The 21,541-nt window shown below is 42.4% G+C and overlaps 1 protein-coding gene across 6 annotated transcripts; it reads left to right on the top strand.

Moving 5' to 3' along the window:
* The first annotated feature begins 6,564 nt into the window (after positions 1–6,564).
* Positions 6,565–20,856, top strand: XKRX (XK related X-linked). 6 transcript variants are annotated; one of them, XM_044936593.1, is made up of 5 exons: positions 6,565–8,143; positions 12,650–12,918; positions 19,022–19,444; positions 19,576–19,751; positions 20,576–20,856. In XM_044936593.1, the coding sequence occupies exons 1-4, from the start codon at positions 7,809–7,811 to the stop codon at positions 19,716–19,718; spliced, it is 1,170 nt and encodes a 389-aa protein (XP_044792528.1). In that variant the 5' UTR covers positions 6,565–7,808; the 3' UTR covers positions 19,719–19,751; positions 20,576–20,856. The 6 variants fall into 6 exon arrangements, 5 of the variants coding, with proteins under 5 accessions (XP_044792528.1, XP_044792529.1, XP_044792526.1 ...); XM_044936594.1 differs by lacking the exon at positions 19,576–19,751 and having other exon boundaries at positions 6,567–8,143; XM_044936591.1 differs by having other exon boundaries at positions 6,568–8,143; positions 19,022–19,751.
* Positions 20,857–21,541: the final 685 nt, after the last annotated feature.

The raw sequence follows: 21,541 nt of genomic DNA, 5'->3' as shown, positions 1-21,541 counted from the left end.
ATTGATCGCTGAGGAAAGCTTTCTTATCTCTCCTTGCTAATCTTTGGAACTCTGCATTCAAATGGGTATATCTTTCCTTTTCTCCTTTGCTTTTCGCTTCTCTTCTTTTCACAGCTATTTGTAAGGCCTCCTCAGACAGCCATTTTGCTTTTTTTTGCCTTTCTTTTTCTTGGGGATGGTCTTGATCCCTGTCTCCTATACAATGTCACAAACCTCCATCCATAGTTCATCAGGCACTCTTTTAAAGCATAACTCTTCACTTAATTTAACATGATTATCTTTCATAAAATAAGTCTAAATAGAGGGGAAATTGTTCTTCCCATTGAATGTGTTAATCTATGGTTATTTCTTGGCTATGAATTATGTATCTTTTAATACTTTGTACTTTTTATATTGCTACTACCTTTCAGTGAACACTGTTTGGGGACTGATAATACAAAGATAGTTTCTTGTCTGGTGTCAGTGAGCTCACAATGTACTGTGGGTACAGAGCCCACTTTTTCAAGGAATGAGAAAATCTCTTTAGATGCCTACTTGGTAGTTTGTGAACTTTTGTTTTCTGCTTCACTTTTCTTCCAGGCCTCACCTGAATAGACGCTTCTCCTAGTCTCTCCAGTTTCAGTTGATAGTCAGCTGCTTGAAGCAACTCTCAGGATGCGCCTTCAGATCTTGAAGGCAGAGAGGGAAGAAAATAGCTGGACACCCATCATAGCCACCTATACATTTCTGAGACAGGGTAAGCCAGGAAATTGCCTTAGACTCTTCTTTCAGAAGCAAAGTCACTCCTAATTTTGTTCACTTGTGCTATGTTTAGTTTCCTCAGTCATGTCTAACTCTTTGCAACTCCATGAACTATAGCCCGTCAGGCTCCTCTGTCCAGGGGGATTCTCCAGGCAAGAATACTGAAGTGGGTTGCCATGCTTTCCTCCAGGGGATCTTCCCAACCCAGGAGTCTAACCCAAGTTTCCCGCATTACAGGTGTATTCTTTACTGTCTGAGCCACCAGGAAGGCCCAAGAATACTGAAGTGAGTAGCCTATTCCTTCTCCACAGGATCTTCCTGACCCAGGAATTGAATGCAATGCAGGGTCTCCTGCATTGCAGGAGGATTCTTTAACAGCTGAGCTACTAGGGAAACCCTTTTGTTCACTTAGGTTCTGTTAGGTAGTTGAAAAAGATGGTTCTGTGACATGATTGGTTAAGGTTCTTTTTTGATTTTAACAGATGAATATCTATTTTCCCTACTGCATGGATGCGTGCATGCTCAGTTGTGTCTGACTCTTTGTGACTCTGTGGACTCTAGTCTGCCTGGATCCTCTGTCCATGGGATTTCCCAGCCAAGAATACTGGAGTGGGTAATGAATAGCTCCCAGAATCACAAGTTGGACTGGAGAACCTGACCCAGGACTACACAGTCAACATCACGGCTGTTATCATGACTACCATCATGCTATTACCATTAGTGGGTTAGCTCAGGTCCTCACAGATGCAAAACCCCAGCTGGGATTAGACAAGCGGAGCCTTATTGGGGAAAATATCTGTGAGAGAATGTAGGGAGGGAGCCAGAAGAAGCTGGGAGAGCTGTTAAACTACAATGTAAATCTGACCTTTATGGATGAGAGAAGGAAAGAAGAAGGTTAAATAGGAAGAGTCATAGACTGAAGTTTAGTGCTAATGAAGTTGGACCAGGCTGATGGGGAGTCCTGTTACCAAAGTCACAGGCCACATAGTCCTATGTCTCCCGGAAATGGGCCTGACTCCTTCTGTGCTTAGTCATTGGCTGGGAACAGTGGGGCTTCAGAGCAAAGCAGCAAATATTGGGGTGAATATAAAGCACATTAACTGGAGCAAAGGTCAATGACACTTCCCACATTGGAAGAACCAAGAGGCACACTGTCATGACTGTCTGAATTGGAGATTGTCCACTTCTTTGGGCCACTGGCTCCCAGTTCCTTGCATTAAGGAAGCCTAAGTTATAGGCCTGTGCCCCAACTATAAGGGGGCCCTACTTATTAGCAAGAGTCTTATGTCCTCACCCCCAAAATAAAGGGATTCTGCTGTACAGATATGCCTGCAAAAAAGGGTCTATTATACTGTGTGAATTCCTTGAGAGCTGAGATCTTTCTCTTACTGCTATTACAAATAAATGTTTATTGAAATAAGTGGCTGCAACCAACTGGTGTTCAAATGATCTTACACATATACACACACTCAATTTACCCATCAATCAGTCAGTTCAGTCGCTCAGTCGTGTCTGACTCTTTGCGACCCCATGAATCGCAGCACACCAGGCCTCCCTGTCTATCACCAACTCCCAGACTTTACTCAAACTCATGTCCATCGAGTCGGTGATACCATCCAGCCATTTCATCCTCTGTCGTCCCCTTCTCCTCCTGCCCCCAATCCCTCCCAGCATCAGAGTCTTTTCCAGTGAGTCAACTCTTCACATAAGGTGGCCAAAGTATTGGAGTTTCAGCTTTAGCATCAGTCCTTCCAATGAACACCCAGGACTGATCTCCTTTAGGATGGACTGGTTGGATCTCCTTGCAGTCCAAGGGACTCTCAAGAGTCTTCTCCAACACCACAGTTTAAAAGCATCGATTCTTTGGCGCTCAGCTTTCTTTATAGTCCAACTCTCACATCCATACATGACCACTGGAAACACCATAGCCTTGACTAGAGGGACCTTTGTTGGCAAAGTAATGTCTCTGCTTTTTAACATGCTATCTAGGTTGGTCATAACTTTCCTTCCAAGGAGTAAGCGTCTTTTAATTTCATGGCTGCAGTCACCATCTGCAGTGATTTTGGAGCCCCTCAAAATAGTCTGACACTGTTTCCACTGTTTCCCCATCTGTTTCCCATGAAGTGATGGGACCAGATGCCATGATCTTCGTTTTCTGAATGTTGAGCTTTAAGCCAACTTTTTCACTCTCCTCTCTCACTTTCATCAAGAGGCTTTTTAGTTCCTCTTCACTTTCTGCCATAAGGGTGGTGTCATCTACATGTCTGAGGTTATTGATATTTCTCCCAGCAATCTTGATTCCAGCTTGTGCTTCTTGCAGCCCAGCGTTTCTCATGATGTACTCTGTGTATAAGTTAAATAAGCAGGGTGACAATATATAGCCTTGACATACTCCTTTTCCTATTTGGAACCAGTCTTTTGTTCCATGTCCAGTTCAGGGAAATGCAAATCAAAATCCACTAGGGGACTTCCCTGGTGGTGCATGGGATAGAAATCTGCCAGACAATGCAGGGGACATAGGTTCGATCCCTGGTCTGGGAAGATTCCACATGCCGTGGAGCAACTAACCTGTCACCACAACCACTGAGCCCACACTCCAGTGCCTGTGAGCCATAACTATTGAGCCTGTATGCTGCAACTACTGAAGCCTGCACACTTACAGCCTACACGCCACAGCTACTGAGCATGTGTGCTGCCTAGAGTCTACGCTACACGGCAAGAGAAGCCGCCACAATGAGAAGCCCTCGCACCACAATGAAGAGTAGCCCCTACTTGCTGCAACTAGAGAAAATGCATACAAAAGCAGCGAAGACACAGCATGGCCAAATAAATAATTTTTTAAAAATAAAACCACTAGGATGTCTATAATGAAAAAAAGATAAGTGTGTTGAGGATGTAGAGAAACACAGTGCTGATGGAAATGTAAAATGGTGCAGCCACTTTGGAAAATGGATGATGAACAAGTAGCCTGGAATAGGATAATCAAAAGTCTTTGTCCTCAAGGAACTCAGGGCAAAAAGAGAAGGCCCAGAGGATACCTGACTGATTTTGCACTACATGTCTTTTAAGGATTCTGACAGTCCAAACTGAGCATTCTATAGACAGAAGCCATTCTTCCATCCTAACTACTACTTCTCCAGGCCTTGCCCATCACCTCCCACTAGGTAGTGTTGTGAGACTGGACTATCAGCCACTTCCTACCCATCTCTCTCTTTTCTCTCTTCCCTCATGAATGCCAGCTACCTCTTATGAGTCAGCTCTGGCTGCAGTGGCTTTGCAAGCTCAAACCTATCCTTGAACCTTATGTCATTCAGAGGGGTTTTGAAAACTAATAAATATGCCAAGAGCTTTTCAATGGCTTTTAGACCCATTCTCTGTTCCTTCTGAGTCAGAGGTAGGGGGAGTGAGGAGTCAAATCTTGAGTCCTCCTTTCCTGCCCTACCAAACCCCTGAACACAGCCTAGCTAGCTCTCAGGGGGAAGCCTAGAGGTATCACTTCAGATTGTCAGTCCTTAGGAGATCAATGCTGTTAATGGGGAAGGGGTTCCCAGGGCCACAGTAGTCTTACAAATATCAACATTTCCAGCGTCTCTAGTCTTAAGAAGATAAAGGGCTGGAGTCTAGAGATTGCCTAAAAGAGGAAAGAGGTAGACAGAAACAGGGAAAATTCTCAGTTTCTCCCAGCAGGGCTAAAGGAACAAGGAAATAAGAGACCAGAGGATTTAGTGACCTAAAGCACCAGAGAATCCTAGGGCTGAAAATAGAGACACTGGTGAGTGAGGGGGATCAGAGAGCAGGAGATTTACAGGTCTATACCAACCTTAGGGGAATCAAAGAAATGTAACAGTAGCATCTCTGCCTTTAAGGAACTTAGAGTAATTTAGTGGTGAAATAAAAAATTATATACTTGAAACAATTTGTAATTTTGTGCTAAACTGTGGGATTGACCCCAAAAAAATGGAACTCTGCGAAGTGCTGACATCCTTTGTGAACTGAATGGCTGATTGAGGCATTAGGTGTTCCCACAGGACTTTATGCTCTAGCTACAGTGGCTACAAATTTTAGGGATGAGTGTGCTTGCATCTTGCATGTTTTACTGGAGGAAGCATGGGGAGGAAGCTTCACCATCATCACCACTTGTTAATCACTATCATCAACAAGAACCACAATAAATATTAATTGAGCATCCCTCCCTGAGTCTACACTTCTGTTTAGGAGGCAGGGCAAACACAAAAAGAGTCCAAGGACTAGCACAAGAGAGTATATGCCAGTATCACCAAGACAGAGGGGAAAATGAGAGATGGGGAGGTGAGGAAAGGCTTCCTGGAGGAGGGAGTGCTTGAATTGCCCCTTGAAAGAAGGTTAGGGTTTGGACTGATGAAGAAAAGAGTGAAGGGGGTTGTAAATGGCCTCAACAAGGCACTGAGACATCAAGGCAAGTATGATTAAGTGAGAAAACCTGTTGGACTGGAGCAAAGGGTGTGGCAGGGTAACGTGGGTGATGAAGCTGGAGAGGAAAATTGTGTGATGATGATTATAGAGAGCCTTAAATGTCAGACAGAAAAAAGTAAGAAGGCAGTGAAGATTTGCATATTTGGGGAGTGACAAGGGCTCAGGGCTTCCCTGATGGCTCCTACAATGCAGGCGACCAGGATTCTGTCTCTGGGTTGGGAAGATCCCCTGGAGAAGGGAATGGACAGAGAAGGGAATACCCACTCCAGTATTCTTGCTGGGAGAATTCCATGGACAGAAGAGCCTGGTGGGCTACAGTCCATGGGGTCACAAAGAGTCAGACACAACTGAGTGACTAACACTTTGAAGGGCACAGGGAAGGAGGAAAGGATAAAAAGAAAAACATGGGGATTCTACGTTCTTCCTAGCTTCAGTCTCCCATGTTAGGGTGATCAACTCAGCAAACAGAAGAGTTTGTCACCCTACTTGTGATTCATCTTGGGAAAGGTTTCCAAAGAAGCCCCCAGGAAGCTTCATACCACATACTTACTGTTGGCAAAGAATTTGGTGCCTTTTGGAAAGCCCCAGCTCCTCAACCCTATGTGTGACGTGTTCTCTGATACCGTTGACCCACCTTGTGAAACAGAAAGGAGGCAGGATCAGTCTGCTAACCCAACTGCCACATGTGTCTCAAAAGGCAACAACCTTGTAGAAGCTCATCTGTGCCTGGATCAGCCCTGGAGGGAGGCAGCAATCACAGGAATGTTGAGAAAGCGCCACCACAGCCAGACCAGCCTTTCTCCAGGCCATCCTGTTGGTGGCTGTGACTTGGCCATTCCTCATCTAGATTCTTTTTACTGACTTCCTGCAGCAAAAGGAGATTGGCAAGGCTCTGCTACATTTGTATTATTACCAAGAGGCAGATGTTTTCTCTTTTTCTCTGGGGTTTAGAATTATGCAAATGAAGGCACAAAACCAAAATTCAGCTAGGTGGGGGAGGATTACTGTTAAGAATCTAGGCAATTCTCAGAGCTCTTTAAGACACCCCTCTCAGTTTTTCTTAACAGCTCACTTGGCTCCTCTCCAGTCAATTTAGAATTTGGCACCTCTTCAGAACCTTCCAACCAAAGACCTGAAAGTTCGTTCTAAAGTTCCTACCTTGGCCTCATTTTTCAAGTGGAGAAATCAAGGCATATAATATGGGTCGGTGGGCTGACCTTGAGTCTCGACACCCCCTCTATCTTTTTCTTTCTCCCTTCGGCTATATACAGTCTCTCTTGGAAAGGAAACTCTACGGCCGGATTGCCTCCCAGGTCTGTCCTCCACCCAACAGTAACAAAATCTGGAGGGCAATAGGACCTAGGAAGATTCAACCCTGAGGCCGAGAGAGACACACCTGCTTAACCGCGTGGGTTGAGCGAGTGTGGGAGCGAGCTAGTTAGGGAGGGAGGGGTAGAAGTGGGCGTCTGCTGCTCTGGGGCAAGAGGAAAGCTGTAGCCCCCTCCAGGGTTCGGGGGTCATGATAAGAAATCCTTCTAAAGGTTGGCCCAAGCCCCCTTTTGTTGCTCCTCTACGCACCGAGCATCTTTCATCTGCCCGCCCTGGAAGTCGCAGACTGGTTTTGTTTGGTCCCAGCTGTCTCTCGCATTCCGCTCACCCCCGCCCTCTGTGTGCCTTTTAAGTTCCTGAAGTCACCGATCTTTCACAGCTGGAACTGCGGGCCGGCAGGACCCCGGCAGCAGACGGCGCCCAAGAGTTTGGTGACGTTTGTCCGGCTGGGTTGGCACCCCGCACGTTGTGTTTTTCGCTAGCAAAGTTTCTCGGTGGAAAAGAAGCCCCTCCAGTTTTCTCTGGATCCTGTAGCGGACGCGCACGCCACTTTGCTCCCCGGTGACTGAGCTTGGGGACGGGGCTGTGGCTCTGCTCCTGCCTCTGGTCGGGCTGCCTTGGGCGCGGAGCTTGGGGAATCCGAGAAGCCGACGTGAGAACCTTTGACTAAGCGTGGGTCTGGAGAGAGCGCCCGCGAGCAGGCGAGCTAACAGCCGCAGCTTAGCAATAGCTAGGTACCTGGTCACTGAACTGAATCCCGAAGGGACATTCAGGCTGCAACCCCCACTTCTGACCTGGATCAGTTCTCGGCCGATTTGAGAGAGCACACTGGTTAGCGCTCCTCGAGAGCAGCTGCTGAGTGTGGGTGCCCCAGGAAATCGGCCTGCCCCGCTGCCTAGAGGGCTTCGAAAGGCGGAACCGCCACCGAAACAGCAGTTCCCATGGCTCCTTAGACGACTGGAATTGGACCCCTGACTGGGCGCTAAGATGTTTGCTTTTGCCTTGTCCAAATTCCACAGCACGTGTGTTGACGATTGGAATCCCGGCCTAATCAAGAGTCAAGTTCAAAGTGGTGCTCCTGGATCCTTCATCTCAAACTCCAACAAGTCTAATTTGAGACTAGAAGAGAGGGATCTCCTGCTCTAACTAGTAGATCTCCGTTCTGGAATTGGACTTGACAGCTTTCCTCACCAATACTTGGACTGCAGCTGTTGCACGTTCTTTGGGGGGTGGGGGAGGGGCGGTAGTTCTCTGAAAACCAGACCACAACAGTTGGAACCTCAACAATGGACCAAGTTTTTGAAATTCCCGAAGAGTCAAACGTGGACCCGATATCCTCTCTTGAGGAAGATGTCATCCGTGGGGCCAACCCCCGATTTACCTTTCCATTTGGCATCCTCTTCTCCACCTTTTTGTACTGTGGGGAGGCAGCATCTGCCTTGTATATGGTTAGAATGTACCGGAAGAATAGTGAAACCTACTGGATGACGTACACCTTTTCTTTCTTTATGTTTTCATCCATCATGGTCCAGTTGACCCTCATTTTTGTCCACAGAGACCTGGCCAAAGACAAGCCACTATCATTGTTTATGCATCTAATCCTCATGGGACCTGTTATCAGGTGAGCAACTTTTCCATCTTTTCCCTCCTCCTCTACCCCCACTCATTGTGCAGAGAAGGATGAATTTAATATTTTTTAAGACTGCTACTGTGCCTCTAATTGAATCGATTCTTCTATTCCCTCCCACTCTTGACTTCCCTGCCTGCCACCCACAAAGTCTTATCTGCAGTCTTAAGTGCCATCGCAATGAACATGTAGCATGTACCTGTGTTTCAAAACCATGTTTGGTACCATTAATAAGACTTCATCTGACAATGTTTGCTATCTGAATTTGAGACCAATTGATGTGATCACCTTGTGAACACCGGCCATAGCTTTGGAGTATGTTATTTTGACCCCGCCTTTTAGACGCTCTTTACATTGGGTGGAAGTTCCTTACCCTCTCCGTCCCATCTCACATTCAGTTTCTTTACCTTGAGCTGCTTGGGCTGCTGTGACTGCTATTTTCAAATTTTCTGGAGTTATTTGACATCTGGGAAATATTTTAAGCCATTTGTGCTCATCTGGTACCCCAACCCTTTGTAGTTTGTTTTCCCTGGCAGTTTATTGGTCCCCTGTTTATCCCTTTGTATCTTTCTGCAATAAAGGTACAGGGTTAGAAGGGGCAAAGGAAGAAAGTCTATCTGGATGCTGTAGCACAATATAATAATATTGAGTCTTTCCATTCTGATTGCTTTGAAAGGATAAGAATGTGCCTTATCCTAAGGGGGACAGGCATCTGCATCAGAAGTCTCATCTGGATGCTACGGGATTTTCAAGATAGAGAGATGTTGCAAAATTTATGAGGTCAGTAGGAAAGAATGGACCAAGTTTATCTTGATTGCAAGAGAGGCAGAAATCTGCAGTCAGCTGAGGAATATGGATCATAGTGTTGATGTTGTAATTGCGATTGGGGAGATGTTTCATCATCAGAGACATAAACAGTCTGAAACTGGCTAAGGATGGAACTCTTTAAAGAAAAAATTTTATCAACATATTTAAACGGGGAGGAATTGATTATGCTCCATCAGTGAAAATTTGAGACATCAGTAGAAACAGTGGCCTGAAATTCAGGAGACCTGGAATCTAGTGGGCCCCCTCACCCCCTCTGTCATTGACTAGTTATGTAGCCTTGGTGAAATCCCTGAGGATGCCTTGAGCCTCAGTTCCTTCATCTGTAAAATAAATGGCTTGGGCTAGATCATGGGTCTCAAACTCAAACACTTAACAGGGGTCAGGCAAGTATCATAAATGAGCAAGGGAAGACAAGAGAAAAACAGTAGCTTCATGTGTGATGATAAATAAAAATGAAGTTTCATTTTTAAAGAAATGATGGAGAGTAGTGAGTGCTATGGCAATCTGGAGTCCACAAGATAAGCCTAAAGGAGGCAACTGCTCCACAGCTCCAGTTCGTTGTTTCCTTGTGGGAATTCAGACCCAGTATCGCCAAGGCCCCAACTTTTCAGGAGAAGCACTCAAGACAGGATTTTGTGGGAAATAGAATGACTTAATATTTTGACAAGTGATTTTGGTAATTAAATAAAAACACTGTCTGAACCAAACAAGACACAGCTGTTCTTCAGATGTGACTCAGCTGGCCTATACAAGCTCTGGACTAGGTAATCTAAAGGTCCTTTCCAGGTCTAAATCTTTGAAGTTAAGCTGTGAAAGAAAGACCTCATCTTGAACTTTGAATCAAGATGTCATTTAGAGATGTCATTAGAGGAGCAAGGAAACCATTCTTCTCTCGCTTTTTAAATGCAATCTATTGAATTAAAAGTTCAAGTGCTCTTTTAAAAAAAATTATATCGATTGGAGGATAATTACTTTACAATATTTTGATGGTCTCTGCCATACATCAACATGAATCAGCCATAGGCATACATGTGTCCCCTCCCTCCTGAAGATGCAAATTTCAGTAAGTATTTCCCCAGCTCCCCATTTTGACTTCTCTCTTTGCTTTGCGGCCTCCCAAGCCATCTTTAATTTGGATCATCCATAGTTTTGAGTACTCTGTTTCATTTTTATCATTTAACTTTGACTAGATATGATTGGAAAGCATTTATAACCTCAGTCAGCTAACCCTACAGCCAGGAAAAATAATTAAAAGCTCATAGATCATATGCTTGATAATGCTTATTTTCAAGGCAAATTACATTTTTAGGTAGGTAGGAACTTGATTAGTGCTATTAGGCACATGAAGGTGTTTGGAGGGCCTGGCTTTCTTACATGTAATGCAAAGATACCTCTGGAAGTGAAAATGTATTCTCATGTTGTGCCATTTATAAGCAAGGCAAACATGCTTACATAAACCAGTAAATAGCCTTAAGAATAGAAGCAGGAACAGGATTCTTCATGCAACCGCCCCCCCCCCCAATATTTTATTCAGCAACAACATTGATGGGCTTGGATTAAAATCTAAAATCTTTTGTTGGAAGTGAACATATGCATTTTTCCTGAATCAGAGGAGAAAGTTGCTTTTTTTTTTTCTTCTCTGTTTTTTCCTTCTATCTTTTTCTCTCCTGGATTTCAGTTTTCCTTACAGTGCAGATGTTTCAAGCTACATGCTTCAAGCTGGCACACATGCACCAATGTCAAAGGCATCCTGTGGATAAATGATACAAATGAACTTATTTACAAAGCAGAAACAGAATCATAGGCTTAGAAAACAAATTTATGGTTACCAAAGGGGAAAGGTGAAGGGGAGAGATAAACTGGGAGTTTGGGATTGACATACACACTACTATTTTTTAAATAGGTAACTGGGATTTGGCTGATGGTCCAGTGGCTAAGACTCTGTGCTCCCAATGCAGGAGGCCTAGTTTGGATCCCCAGTTGGGGAACTAGCTCCTACATACCACAAATAAGACCTGGTGAAGCCTAATAACTAAATAAATATTTTTTAAAAAATAGATAACCAACAAAGACTTACTGTATAGCACAGGGAACTCTGTTCAATATTTCATAATAATCTAAATAAGAAAATTTGAAAAAGGATACATGTATATGTAGAACTGAATCACTTTGCTGTACACCTGAAACTAACATAACATTTTAAATCAACTATAGTCCAATATAAAATAAACATTTTTAAGAAAAGAGAGATCCTGTGGAGAATGGCAGCCGGCCAGTGCTCTTTCCCATTAGGTCTAGAGAGCATATAAATCTCTGAACTTGTCTTTGGTCTCTTTATCTGTTAAATTTCATTGCCATTATCATCTTCTCCTTCCATCACTTCTCACTCTGTATTCTTTGCTTCCTTCTTATTCTTTTACTTACTCAGCAAATATTTATCAAATGTCCAATATGTGATAAGGGCAGTGGGTGAGATAAATATAGCCCTTAGCCTGTCAGGAATGGAGAAGGCAATGGCACCCTACTCCTGTACTCTTGCCTGGAAAATCCCATGGATGGCGGAGCCTGGTAGGCTGCAGTCCATGGGGTCGCTAACAGTCAGACATGACTGAGCGACTTCACTTTCACTTTTCACTTTCATGTATTGGAGAAGGAAATGGCAACCCACTCCAGTGTTCTTGCCTGGAGAATCCCAGGGATGGGGGAGCCTGGTGGGCTGCCGTCTATGGGGTCGCACAGAGTCGGACACGACTGAAGCGACTTAGCAGCAGCAGAAGCAGCAGTCAGGAAAGACAGCTTAAATTTCGACACAGCTGTTCCAACTTATCATAAGAAATAGTCCACAGTTTCCATTCATTTCTCTGTGTGTAGTGGTGGCGGTGGGGGGAGGGGGTAGGGGATTCCAAATCAAAGAAAATTTTCCTCTTTTGTAGAGAAAGAATGAAGTTTAAAAGGCTGTTGTTCCCTAACAGGTCAAGAGACCCCCAGAACAAGCTTTAAAGAGGTCTTTTGAGGTTCCCTAGGTATATAGTACATTGGGTTCTGAGTTGCCAAGTCTTTTTAATTACCTTTGTTGCTAAATGGCTTTCCTGTGTATATTTTAAATTATTTAAATTTTTTATTGGAGTATAGTTGATTTATAAGCATCCCTGTGTATTTGAGAGGTTTTTCCCCAGATCTCCTCCAAGACTTTTTGGCTGAGACAGTTACACCTGTGGGCTTTGTCTTGAAAAAGCAGAGCTCAAAAGACCTGATTATGAAGCTGAAAGGTTTGAATAAGCAACATTTTTCCTCAGGAACTTAAGGTGTTATGCAAACCAGAGCCTTTTGGAACCTTCATCATTTTCTTTCAACACATTATTAATGTTTTTGTATTCAAGTCATTTTTCTGTCATAGGCTTATTATTAAGGAGACAAAGCAATATCTAAGTCCTCAAATACTTCTGAATTGGTATTCTTAGGTTGGTCGATGACCAAATGAACACAAAAGATTTAGATTCAAGTGATTTGTAGAAGGCATGACCAGCTGTTTGACTCATGAAAATTGAGAAGAACAGGAGTGAAAGAATGGCAAAAAGTAGCACAACCTTCCTGAGTTATTTATCCCCTCTCACCACCAATTTCTTTCTAGGACAGCTTTAGTTAAATTCCCATGATGCTTTACTTCTGCAGATGTTTGGAGGCCATGATTAAGTACCTCACACTGTGGAAGAAAGAGGGGCAGGAGGAGCCCTATGTCAGCCTCACCCGAAAGAAGATGCTAATAAATGGCGAGGAGGTGCTGATAGAATGGGAGGTGGGCCACTCCATCCGGACCCTGGCTATGCACCGCAATGCCTACAAACGTATGTCACAGATTCAAGCCTTCCTGGGCTCAGTGCCCCAGCTGACCTATCAGCTCTATGTGACTCTGATCTCTGCAGAGGTCACCCTGGGTAGAGGTGAGTGGGGTCAGGCGAGGGGTGGGTTCCACTGAAATCAGGGTCTTAGAAATCTAGACCTGAACTGTCCAATATACTGGCCACCAGCTTCCTGTGACTATTTAAAATTTAAAAAATGTATTTCCTCAGTCATACGAGCCACATTTCAAGTACTCAGCAGCTATGTATACCTCGTGATTACTGTATTGGTATTATAGAACTTTCTGTTGGACAGCACCGATAGTCAACTTGCAGAGCCAGATATCTCAGGCCTGCCAGATTTCTTAAACCTGGGTAAGGTATTTAGACTAAAAACATCATAGATAAACCGTCTCTGGGCCCAGAAGTGAGTAATACCAGCAGCCAGTAGGACATGTTTCCTACCCACAGTGTTTACATTGCATTGAGGGTGTTTGGTTGGTTGGTATAGGGATGGCTGCCTTTTAATAAGAGTTTCCCTAGTATTCTGATCATGAGAAAACATAATCACTGGGCGAAAGCTCCTTTTACAACTTACATTCCATACTCAGACCTAAGTCAGTTAATACAGGAATCTGCATTTTTTGAAAGTACCCTGATTGATTCTGATCAGCCACTTTTGGGAATCACTGATTGAATCACTCCTTCCTTCCATCTCCAGTGGGGAGAAAGAAAAAGGGTATGGATTGAATACTGGTGAGGGTCAGTCCTGGCCCCAGTTCTGACCTTCTCTGTGTTCTTTAGAAGAAGTTACCAAAGAGGTCACTGTCTTAATCTCCCATTTGTTAAAGAGGGATCCTGGGATGAGTAAGCCTCTAGCAGAGGATGAAGTGTGAGTCAGTGTTTCAAAAGTTGAGATAAAGTACTGTTAATGACTTTTAACAGCCTAAGATTAGCTTCATCTACTTGGGCCTGAGCTGGTACAGCTGTGGGTATAGCTTTGGACCATTTCCTTATTATCATGTATTGACCCTGCTTCACAAAGCCCCATGTTTCAAATAAATGTAGGGAGGAAATATGTCCTCTTTTTTCTCTGCTAAGAATTGTTCATGAAGTTCTGCTGGTCTTGAAGCTTTTTGCATACCTAGAATTGACAGTAGTTGGGGAGAAAAATCTCTGGAAATGATTCCTCCTGAGAATTTTGAGGGTAATTAAATCACTTAATTAAAATATTATGCATTATAAAAGTAATACATGCACAGAACGAAGGGCCTGCAGGTAATTGTATATGCACAGACTATTTCTACGAAGATATGCAAGAAACGATTTACCTCTAGGGAGTGAAAATGAGCAGTCAGCTGGCTTTTAGCTTTTACTTTATACCCTTTTATATGTTTTGAATTCCTTTTCACCATGATCATGTATTACTATTTTTTGTCGTTATTTTTTTTTAATTATAACAATCAGGCATGATTATGGTAAAGATTCAAAACTGTACATAATATATGTAAAATAGGAGAGGTAATCTCATTTCCCAAAGGTAATCTGTTTACCATTTAATGTATATCCTTCCAGACTTCTTTTCACTGTGTAAATATAAACATACATACAATATATGTACGTGTGTGTAGCTACCCTTGTGGCTCAGATGGTAAAGAATCTACCTGCAATGAAGGAAACGTGGGTTCAATCCCTGGGTCAGAAAGATCTCCTGGAGAAGGAAATGGCAACCCACTCCAGTATTCTTGCCTGGGAAATCTCATGAACAGGAGGAGCCTGGCAGGCTACAGTCCATGGGGTCAAAAAGAGTCAGACATGCCTGAGCACATGACCCATATGTTTGCCCAAAAAGGGCTGTATTAAACATTCTTTTCAGCAACATGTTTTTTCAAAAGTATACCATGTTTCTTCAATAGTTAATTATATATACATATATAATAATTATAGATACATATATGATAATATTGATAAATATACTATATATTTCTTTTATATGAATTGGACCATTCTTTCTTACTTCCCTAATCTTCTGTTGGTAGGATTAAAGTTAATTTATAATTTTTCCATGCGAAGTTTTTCTCTGATTACAGACTATACTCCTTTGAACATCTTTATTTAAAGTGTCTGTGTACTGGAATGAGACTCTGTAGAATAACTTCTTAGCAGTAGAATTGCTGGGAGAAAAGATATGTATGTATGTTTAGAATTTCATCAGTACTGTCAAAAGGTTGCATGAATTTGTATTCCCAAGTGTATGAATGTGCCTGTTTCTTCATATCTTAAGCTAAACACTTGTATAATTATAAGATAATTATTTTAATTGCTTTATGAGTGAAGCTGAACATCATTTCATGTTTGGACGTTCTGTTCTTATCTCTATATAGTACTCACTTTTTCTAGTGTGATGTTTGTGTTTTCCTTATTCATTTGGATGAACTATTCACTTATTCTGCCTATTAATCCTTTCCCAGCTGTGGATAAGTGTGTATGTATACATTTGTATAATGTTCTGTATGTGTGCACATACACACATTTTAAATGTGCATATATATATGTCATACATGTAAGAGATGTGCAGCACACTATATGTAAGGGGCAATATACTTGTAGTATTTTCTGGCATTTTGAAGTATTCAATTTTTATGTATTCAAATTCTGTATTGCTTTTAGGTCTTGTGCCTTTCTTACAAAGGCCTTTCACAGCTCATATCTGATAGAGCAGTTTAGCCTGATCTTCCAAACAGAATGAATTTTCAGTTTGTCAATTCCCCCACCAGAACACAAAGCAAAACAATAACAATGAAAAACAAAGCATTCTATTGAGAATGTGATTGAGATTGCACTCCATTATTTAGGTTATTTTGGAGGGAGTTTACATGTTTTGCAGGATCAGTTAATTTCATGTTAGAAGATAATTGAACTCTCCATTTCATTTAATATTTAGAAATGACTTTATTGAGGTATAAATGACAAAAACCTCTACCTATTTAATGTGTACAACTTGATGAGTTTGGAGATAAATATACCTCCATGAAACATCACTACACTCTATGCCATAAATATGTAAGAACTCTAGCAAGAAAATTACAGTCAATCCTGGGTATCTGCAGGGGCTTGTTTCAGGGACCCCCCCCCCCACGGATACCAAAATCTGCAAATGCTCAAATCTCTTATATAAAATGGTGTAATATTTGCATATGACCTGTGTACTTCCTCCCATATACTTTACAGCATCTCTAGGTTACTTATAATACCTAATACAATGTAAATGCTATGTAAATAGTTATGGATATGATGTAAATGCTATGTAAATAGTTGCCAGTACATGGCAAATTTAAGTTCTGCTTTTTGGAACTTACTGGAATTTTTTCCCGAGTATTTTCCATCCATGTTTGGTTGAATCTGTGGATGCAGAGAGCCAACTATATACAATTTGACTGAGGTACACTTCATTAAATATTTTTAAATATACTTCAGTAAAATTGTATCATTTTCTTGTTATAGGTCTTACACATTTTTGTGAGGCCTATGTCTAGGTGTTCTATCAGTTTTTAAATCACCTAATTTCCTAAGTGTCAGGGTAGTGCCTATGTAAATTAAATGCATCTCCTGCACTTTAGGAAATAGAGAATGGTGATGATGATGATAGGGGCTAGCAGATAGAGTTTACTATGTTCCAGGGATTTCTCTACTGTGATCATTTCATTTAAATCTTCACAACAATGCTATAAGATACTTGGTATTATCCACATCTTACAAAATGAGAAAACAGAGGCACTGAGAAGTTTAACAAATTCCCCAAGGTCCCATAACTAATGGATGGCAAAAAGGATTGGCATCTAGGACATCCACCTTTAGAACCTATATTTCTAAGTATGAAGTGACAGTATTAGTCACTCAGTCGTGTTTGACTGTTTGCAACCCCATGGACTGTAGCCCTCCAGGTTCCTCTGTGCATGTGATTCTCCAGGCAAGAATACTGGAGAGGGTTGACATGTCCTCCTCCAGGGGAAATTCCCAACCCAGGGATCAAACCTGGGTCTCCTGCATTGCAGGCAGATTCTTTACCACCTGAGCCACCAGGGAAGCCCAACTATATCACTATACAAAGGTTGTATGGGAAGCTTTCTGCAAGGCCTTATTTTCAATTCTTTGGTGATTTCTCCTATTAAAAACTTTCTGATGATACCCTCTCTCTTAAGGTTTTGTAAACTACTTTTTGGTTTCACTTTTCCTCATTTTCACCCACCCTCCTATCTTCTCCTTGCTACCCCTCTTTTTTTACCATTTGCTCTGGGAGGCCATCTGGATCAGCATAGATGAGCAAATTCACTAGCAGCATTATGACCTCTTACAGAATGTGTGTATTTGTAGGGAGACAGATGGAAGGTGTTTTTACATTAATTGGAAGCATCAAGCTTTCTGCCTTTTATTACACTACTATCAACAAACGAGTTCTAAGTTAAGGCAAAGCATCACCACACTTGGCCAGCATTACATCTGCCCTGAAGTTCCAAACTCCATAAGGAGCATCGACTCTTGAGGATGGCACTGAGTGTGGTTTATACAGCTAAGAGTTTAATGAATAATCATTTTGTACTCCTTAAACTAATACAATGTTATATGTCAATTATATCCCAATACAGCTAGAAAAATTATAAATAATAAAAATAAAGCTAAGAGTAGGCACTTTAGTCTCCCATTCCAGTACTTGAGACTGCAACCCTATACTTAGGGCTGGAAAAGATCTTGGAAACAAAGCTGTGCTTCTTTTTGGCTTTCCATGTGGAGGTCTTTACTTCTCTTGCAGATTAAATTGACATTTCAATGGCTGTAATTCCCTGAATCCAGTGTTTTTATGAGAACAGAAAGCTCCAGTGTTTCTTTTGAATGAGTACACTTGGGCCTCTCATTCTCCTTGACAGCTCTAGATCTTTCTTAGTGACTGGTATCCTCTGATATAAAGGAAGGAAGAAAAAGAAAGGGTCACTGGAGTTGAGACTCAGGAGAGCAAGTTAAGGAGCATACTGATCCTTCAGTGATATGGATGTTATGGGCTAGGAAATTTTTTTTTAAACCACTCTGCCAGAAATTTGGGGATTCCTAAAGTTTACCATACCACTGATGTGATAAACTGGCATTGCTGGTGATTAATACAAGCAACTCTAGAATATCTCAGTGACCTAGGAGACCGAGGCAAGTAGATATTCAGTGATTTGCACAAGCTTCTGCACTGCCGAACCAAGGACTTCTAATTGTAGGTATTTTACTCTGCCTCTCTAAATTCAGAATTCTTCGTTAATTCCACAAACATTTGTCGAGCACCTACTATACTCCAGGCAGTGTGCTAGGTTCTGGTGACACAGCAGTGAACAAAATAGACATGGCCCTTTCTGCCCTCTTGGAATTTCCGGGATGTATTTTATATTCTAGAAACACACACAAACAAGATTACTTCCTTGAAGAAGATATTCCTCAAAGCAGGGAATTCTATAACCAAAGGCATTCTCTCTGAGTCTTCTAAGACAGGATTTTTTTCAGATAGAGTTCTCTCTGCCTCCAGCATTGTTTTCTCAGGTTTCTTCAGGTAGATGCTGCTTATCCCTTTATATGTACTCTTTTTGTGTTAGTGACCTCTCAGTGCTAGTTCTGAAAGTGTTAGTTATGTCCAACTCTTCTATGACCCCATGGGCTGTAGCCCTCCAGGATCCTCTGTCCATGGAATTCTCCAGGCAAGAATACTGGAGTGGGTTGCCATTTCCTTCTCCAGGGGATCTTCCCAGCCCAGGGATCGAACCCACATCTCCTGTGTCTCCTGCATGGCAGGCAGATTCTTTATGATCTGAGTCACCGGGGAAGCCTTCAATGCTTGTCCTGAGACTCACTTTTTAAAAACATTAATTTTGTATGTTTATATGATTATTAAAGTATTACAGTACATGTTCATTTGTAATTTCATGGGAAATTTAGAAACTAGAGAAATGTAGAAAACCAAAAACTACTACAGTCCCTATCACACAAAAATAATTAGTTTATTTCCATTTTTTTCTGTGAATGCTCCTGGTTTACACAGCTGTGTTCATTCATAGGTTTTCTCTTAAGCCCTCAAGTCTTGCCTATCGTCTCTCTGGATCTCTGGGTCAGAGTACAAAGTTCATCAACATTGACTGCCTATTTTTTCTGTTTCTTTTCTTCTTTCTTACAGCGGTGCTCATAGTCTTTTCCCTGATATCTGTCACCTATGGGGCTACCCTCTGCAACATGTTGGCTATCCAGATCAAGTATGATGAATACAAGATTCGCCTTGGGCCACTAGAAGTCCTGTGCATCACCATTTGGCGGACATTGGAGATCACCTCCCGCCTCGTGATTCTCGTGCTCTTTTCAGCCACCTTGAAGTTGAAAGCTGTGCCCTTCTTACTGCTGAACTTCCTGATCATCCTCTTTGAGCCTTGGGTGAAGTTCTGGAGGAGTGGTGCCCAGATGCCCAATAACATTGAGAAAAATTTCAGCCGAGTGGGCACCCTGGTGGTGTTGATTTCCATTACTGTCCTCTACGCTGGCATCAACTTCTCTTGCTGGTCAGCTTTGCAGTTGAAGTTAGCAGATAGGGACCTTGTTGAGAAAGGTCAGAACTGGGGACACATGGGCCTGCACTATAGTGTGAGATTGATAGAGAATGTGATCATGGTCTTGGTTTTTAAGTTCTTTGGAGTGAAAGTGTTACTGAATTACTGTCATTCCTTGATTGCCTTGCAGCTCATTATTGCTTATCTGATTTCCATTGGCTTCATGCTCCTGTTCTTCCAGTACCTGCATCCGTTGCGCTCACTCTTCACCCACAATGTGGTGGACTACCTCCACTGTGTATGCTCCCATCGACACCCTCGGGGTACAGTTGAGAACTCAGAGCCATCTGCTGATGCTGAAGCAAGGCAACGCATTGTCTGATTCTATCTTTCAGATATTTGGGGATGGGTTGGGGGATGCCAAGACCAACTGTAGAATTGAAGGAGATGATGAGGCTCTTGAGTGAATATCCACCAGGATATTTTTTTGAGTTTTCTGGTAAGCCTATCAGAAGAAAGAGCAGCCCCCAAATAGATTTTATTTCCTTAAGAATGACTGCTATGTTTGTCTTTTATATTTTGTCCTACCTCCTTTCTGAGACAATGGGCTGCTTTTGTGGGTGCCTGATGTCCTCTGCCAGCATTCAGAAGTTGTTTTGTGGAATTTACCCGGCATTTAAATGTTCTTTTGATGAATTTGTGGGGGAGAAAGTGGTCTCCCCGTCCTATTCCTCCGCCATCTTAGCTCCTCCTCAGATTGACTGCTATGTTTGAACACCAAGGTAAACTACTACATATCTGGGAGGGTCAGAGATGTCATTCATATTCCATCCACCCTGGTCAGCTGTCTGGCTGCCCTGTGAGATAACTTACATCCATGCACCTAAGGCTTTCTGTGACCTTTAAGCTCTGCTCATTCCCTTGAGCATTACTGAGCTTTCTGTGGACTGAACTGAATGACTCAGAATCCCACCAGAATATATCCTGACTGAATGGAGGATGTGACTGCTTACCAGCTATGGGTACTGCCCAGGAAACAGTTTGACTAATGTGGAACCTGTAACTGTGAACGGGGCTGGAGTCTTTCAATTCCAATGAGAAACAGTGATTAAGAGGTAAACCCTCACTATTGAAAGAGCTGTTAGAACTTTACTAGTGATCATTCATCAGGGATCTTTTTTCTTTTCCAGAAGCCCTTCCAAGACACACTGTGAGGAGGGAGTTCAGAGTAGGATTCATTCAAGGCATAAAGCAGCATGACTCTTTATCTCAGGGACCTGCATGAGCCTCCAGTGTGCTGAGTGGAGTGGTTGAGTCAAAGCTCTTACTTCTTGCCTCTTTATCAACGATTCCCTCCAACCTGGCTTTGTTGTGCTCTTGACCAACACTGATGTAGATCTCAGAGAAGCTGAACTGTAATTGAAAATGTTTCTAATGTGTGGAAGAAATGAAAATTGCTTTGTGTCTCCTACTTTCCTCAGTATTTTGTTGATTCATTTTTTTCAGAGAACAAGAGAGGTAATAATACCTAGGACATCACCTTTATGTTGTTTGGGGTTGGGAAAGTGGCTAACACCCCTAGGTGGAGTGAAGGCAGAGGAGGAAAACCAGATCACGTTAAATCATCATCAGTACTGCTTTCTGCCCACAAAATTTTATTTTCTAATAAGGAGCATATGCTTATCAACCATCTGCTCATTCCTACACCCCCAGTGGAGGAATGCAGATCTCCCTTCCTTATGTATCTTAATGTTTATATCTCATATGAGTTGGATTGGGAAGATCCACTGGAGAAGGGATAGGCTACCCTCTCCAGTTTTCTTGGGTTTCACTGGTGGCTCAGCTGGTAAAGAATCCTCCTGCTATGCAAGAGACCTAGGTTCATTCCCTGGGTTAGTAAGATCCCCTGGAGAAGGGAACAGCTACCCACTCCAGTATTCTGGCCTGGAGAATTCCATGGACTGTATAATCCATGGGGTCACAAAGAGTTGGACATGACTGAGTAACTTTCATTCATATGAGTTGGGTATTTTGATGAGAAAGTCAGCTGGATGCCTCTAAAGTCACCAAGGATATGAAGCTTCCATGGCCACTGACAATTGGGACTGAGTATCCTAGCATTTACCTAACTAATGGTTGCCCCTCACAGACCAAGA

The sequence above is a fragment of the Bubalus bubalis genome, chromosome X (assembly GCF_019923935.1).
Source record: "Bubalus bubalis isolate 160015118507 breed Murrah chromosome X, NDDB_SH_1, whole genome shotgun sequence".
Classification (NCBI taxonomy): domain Eukaryota; kingdom Metazoa; phylum Chordata; class Mammalia; order Artiodactyla; family Bovidae; genus Bubalus; species Bubalus bubalis.
This window is presented reverse-complemented; position numbering and strand designations above follow the sequence as displayed.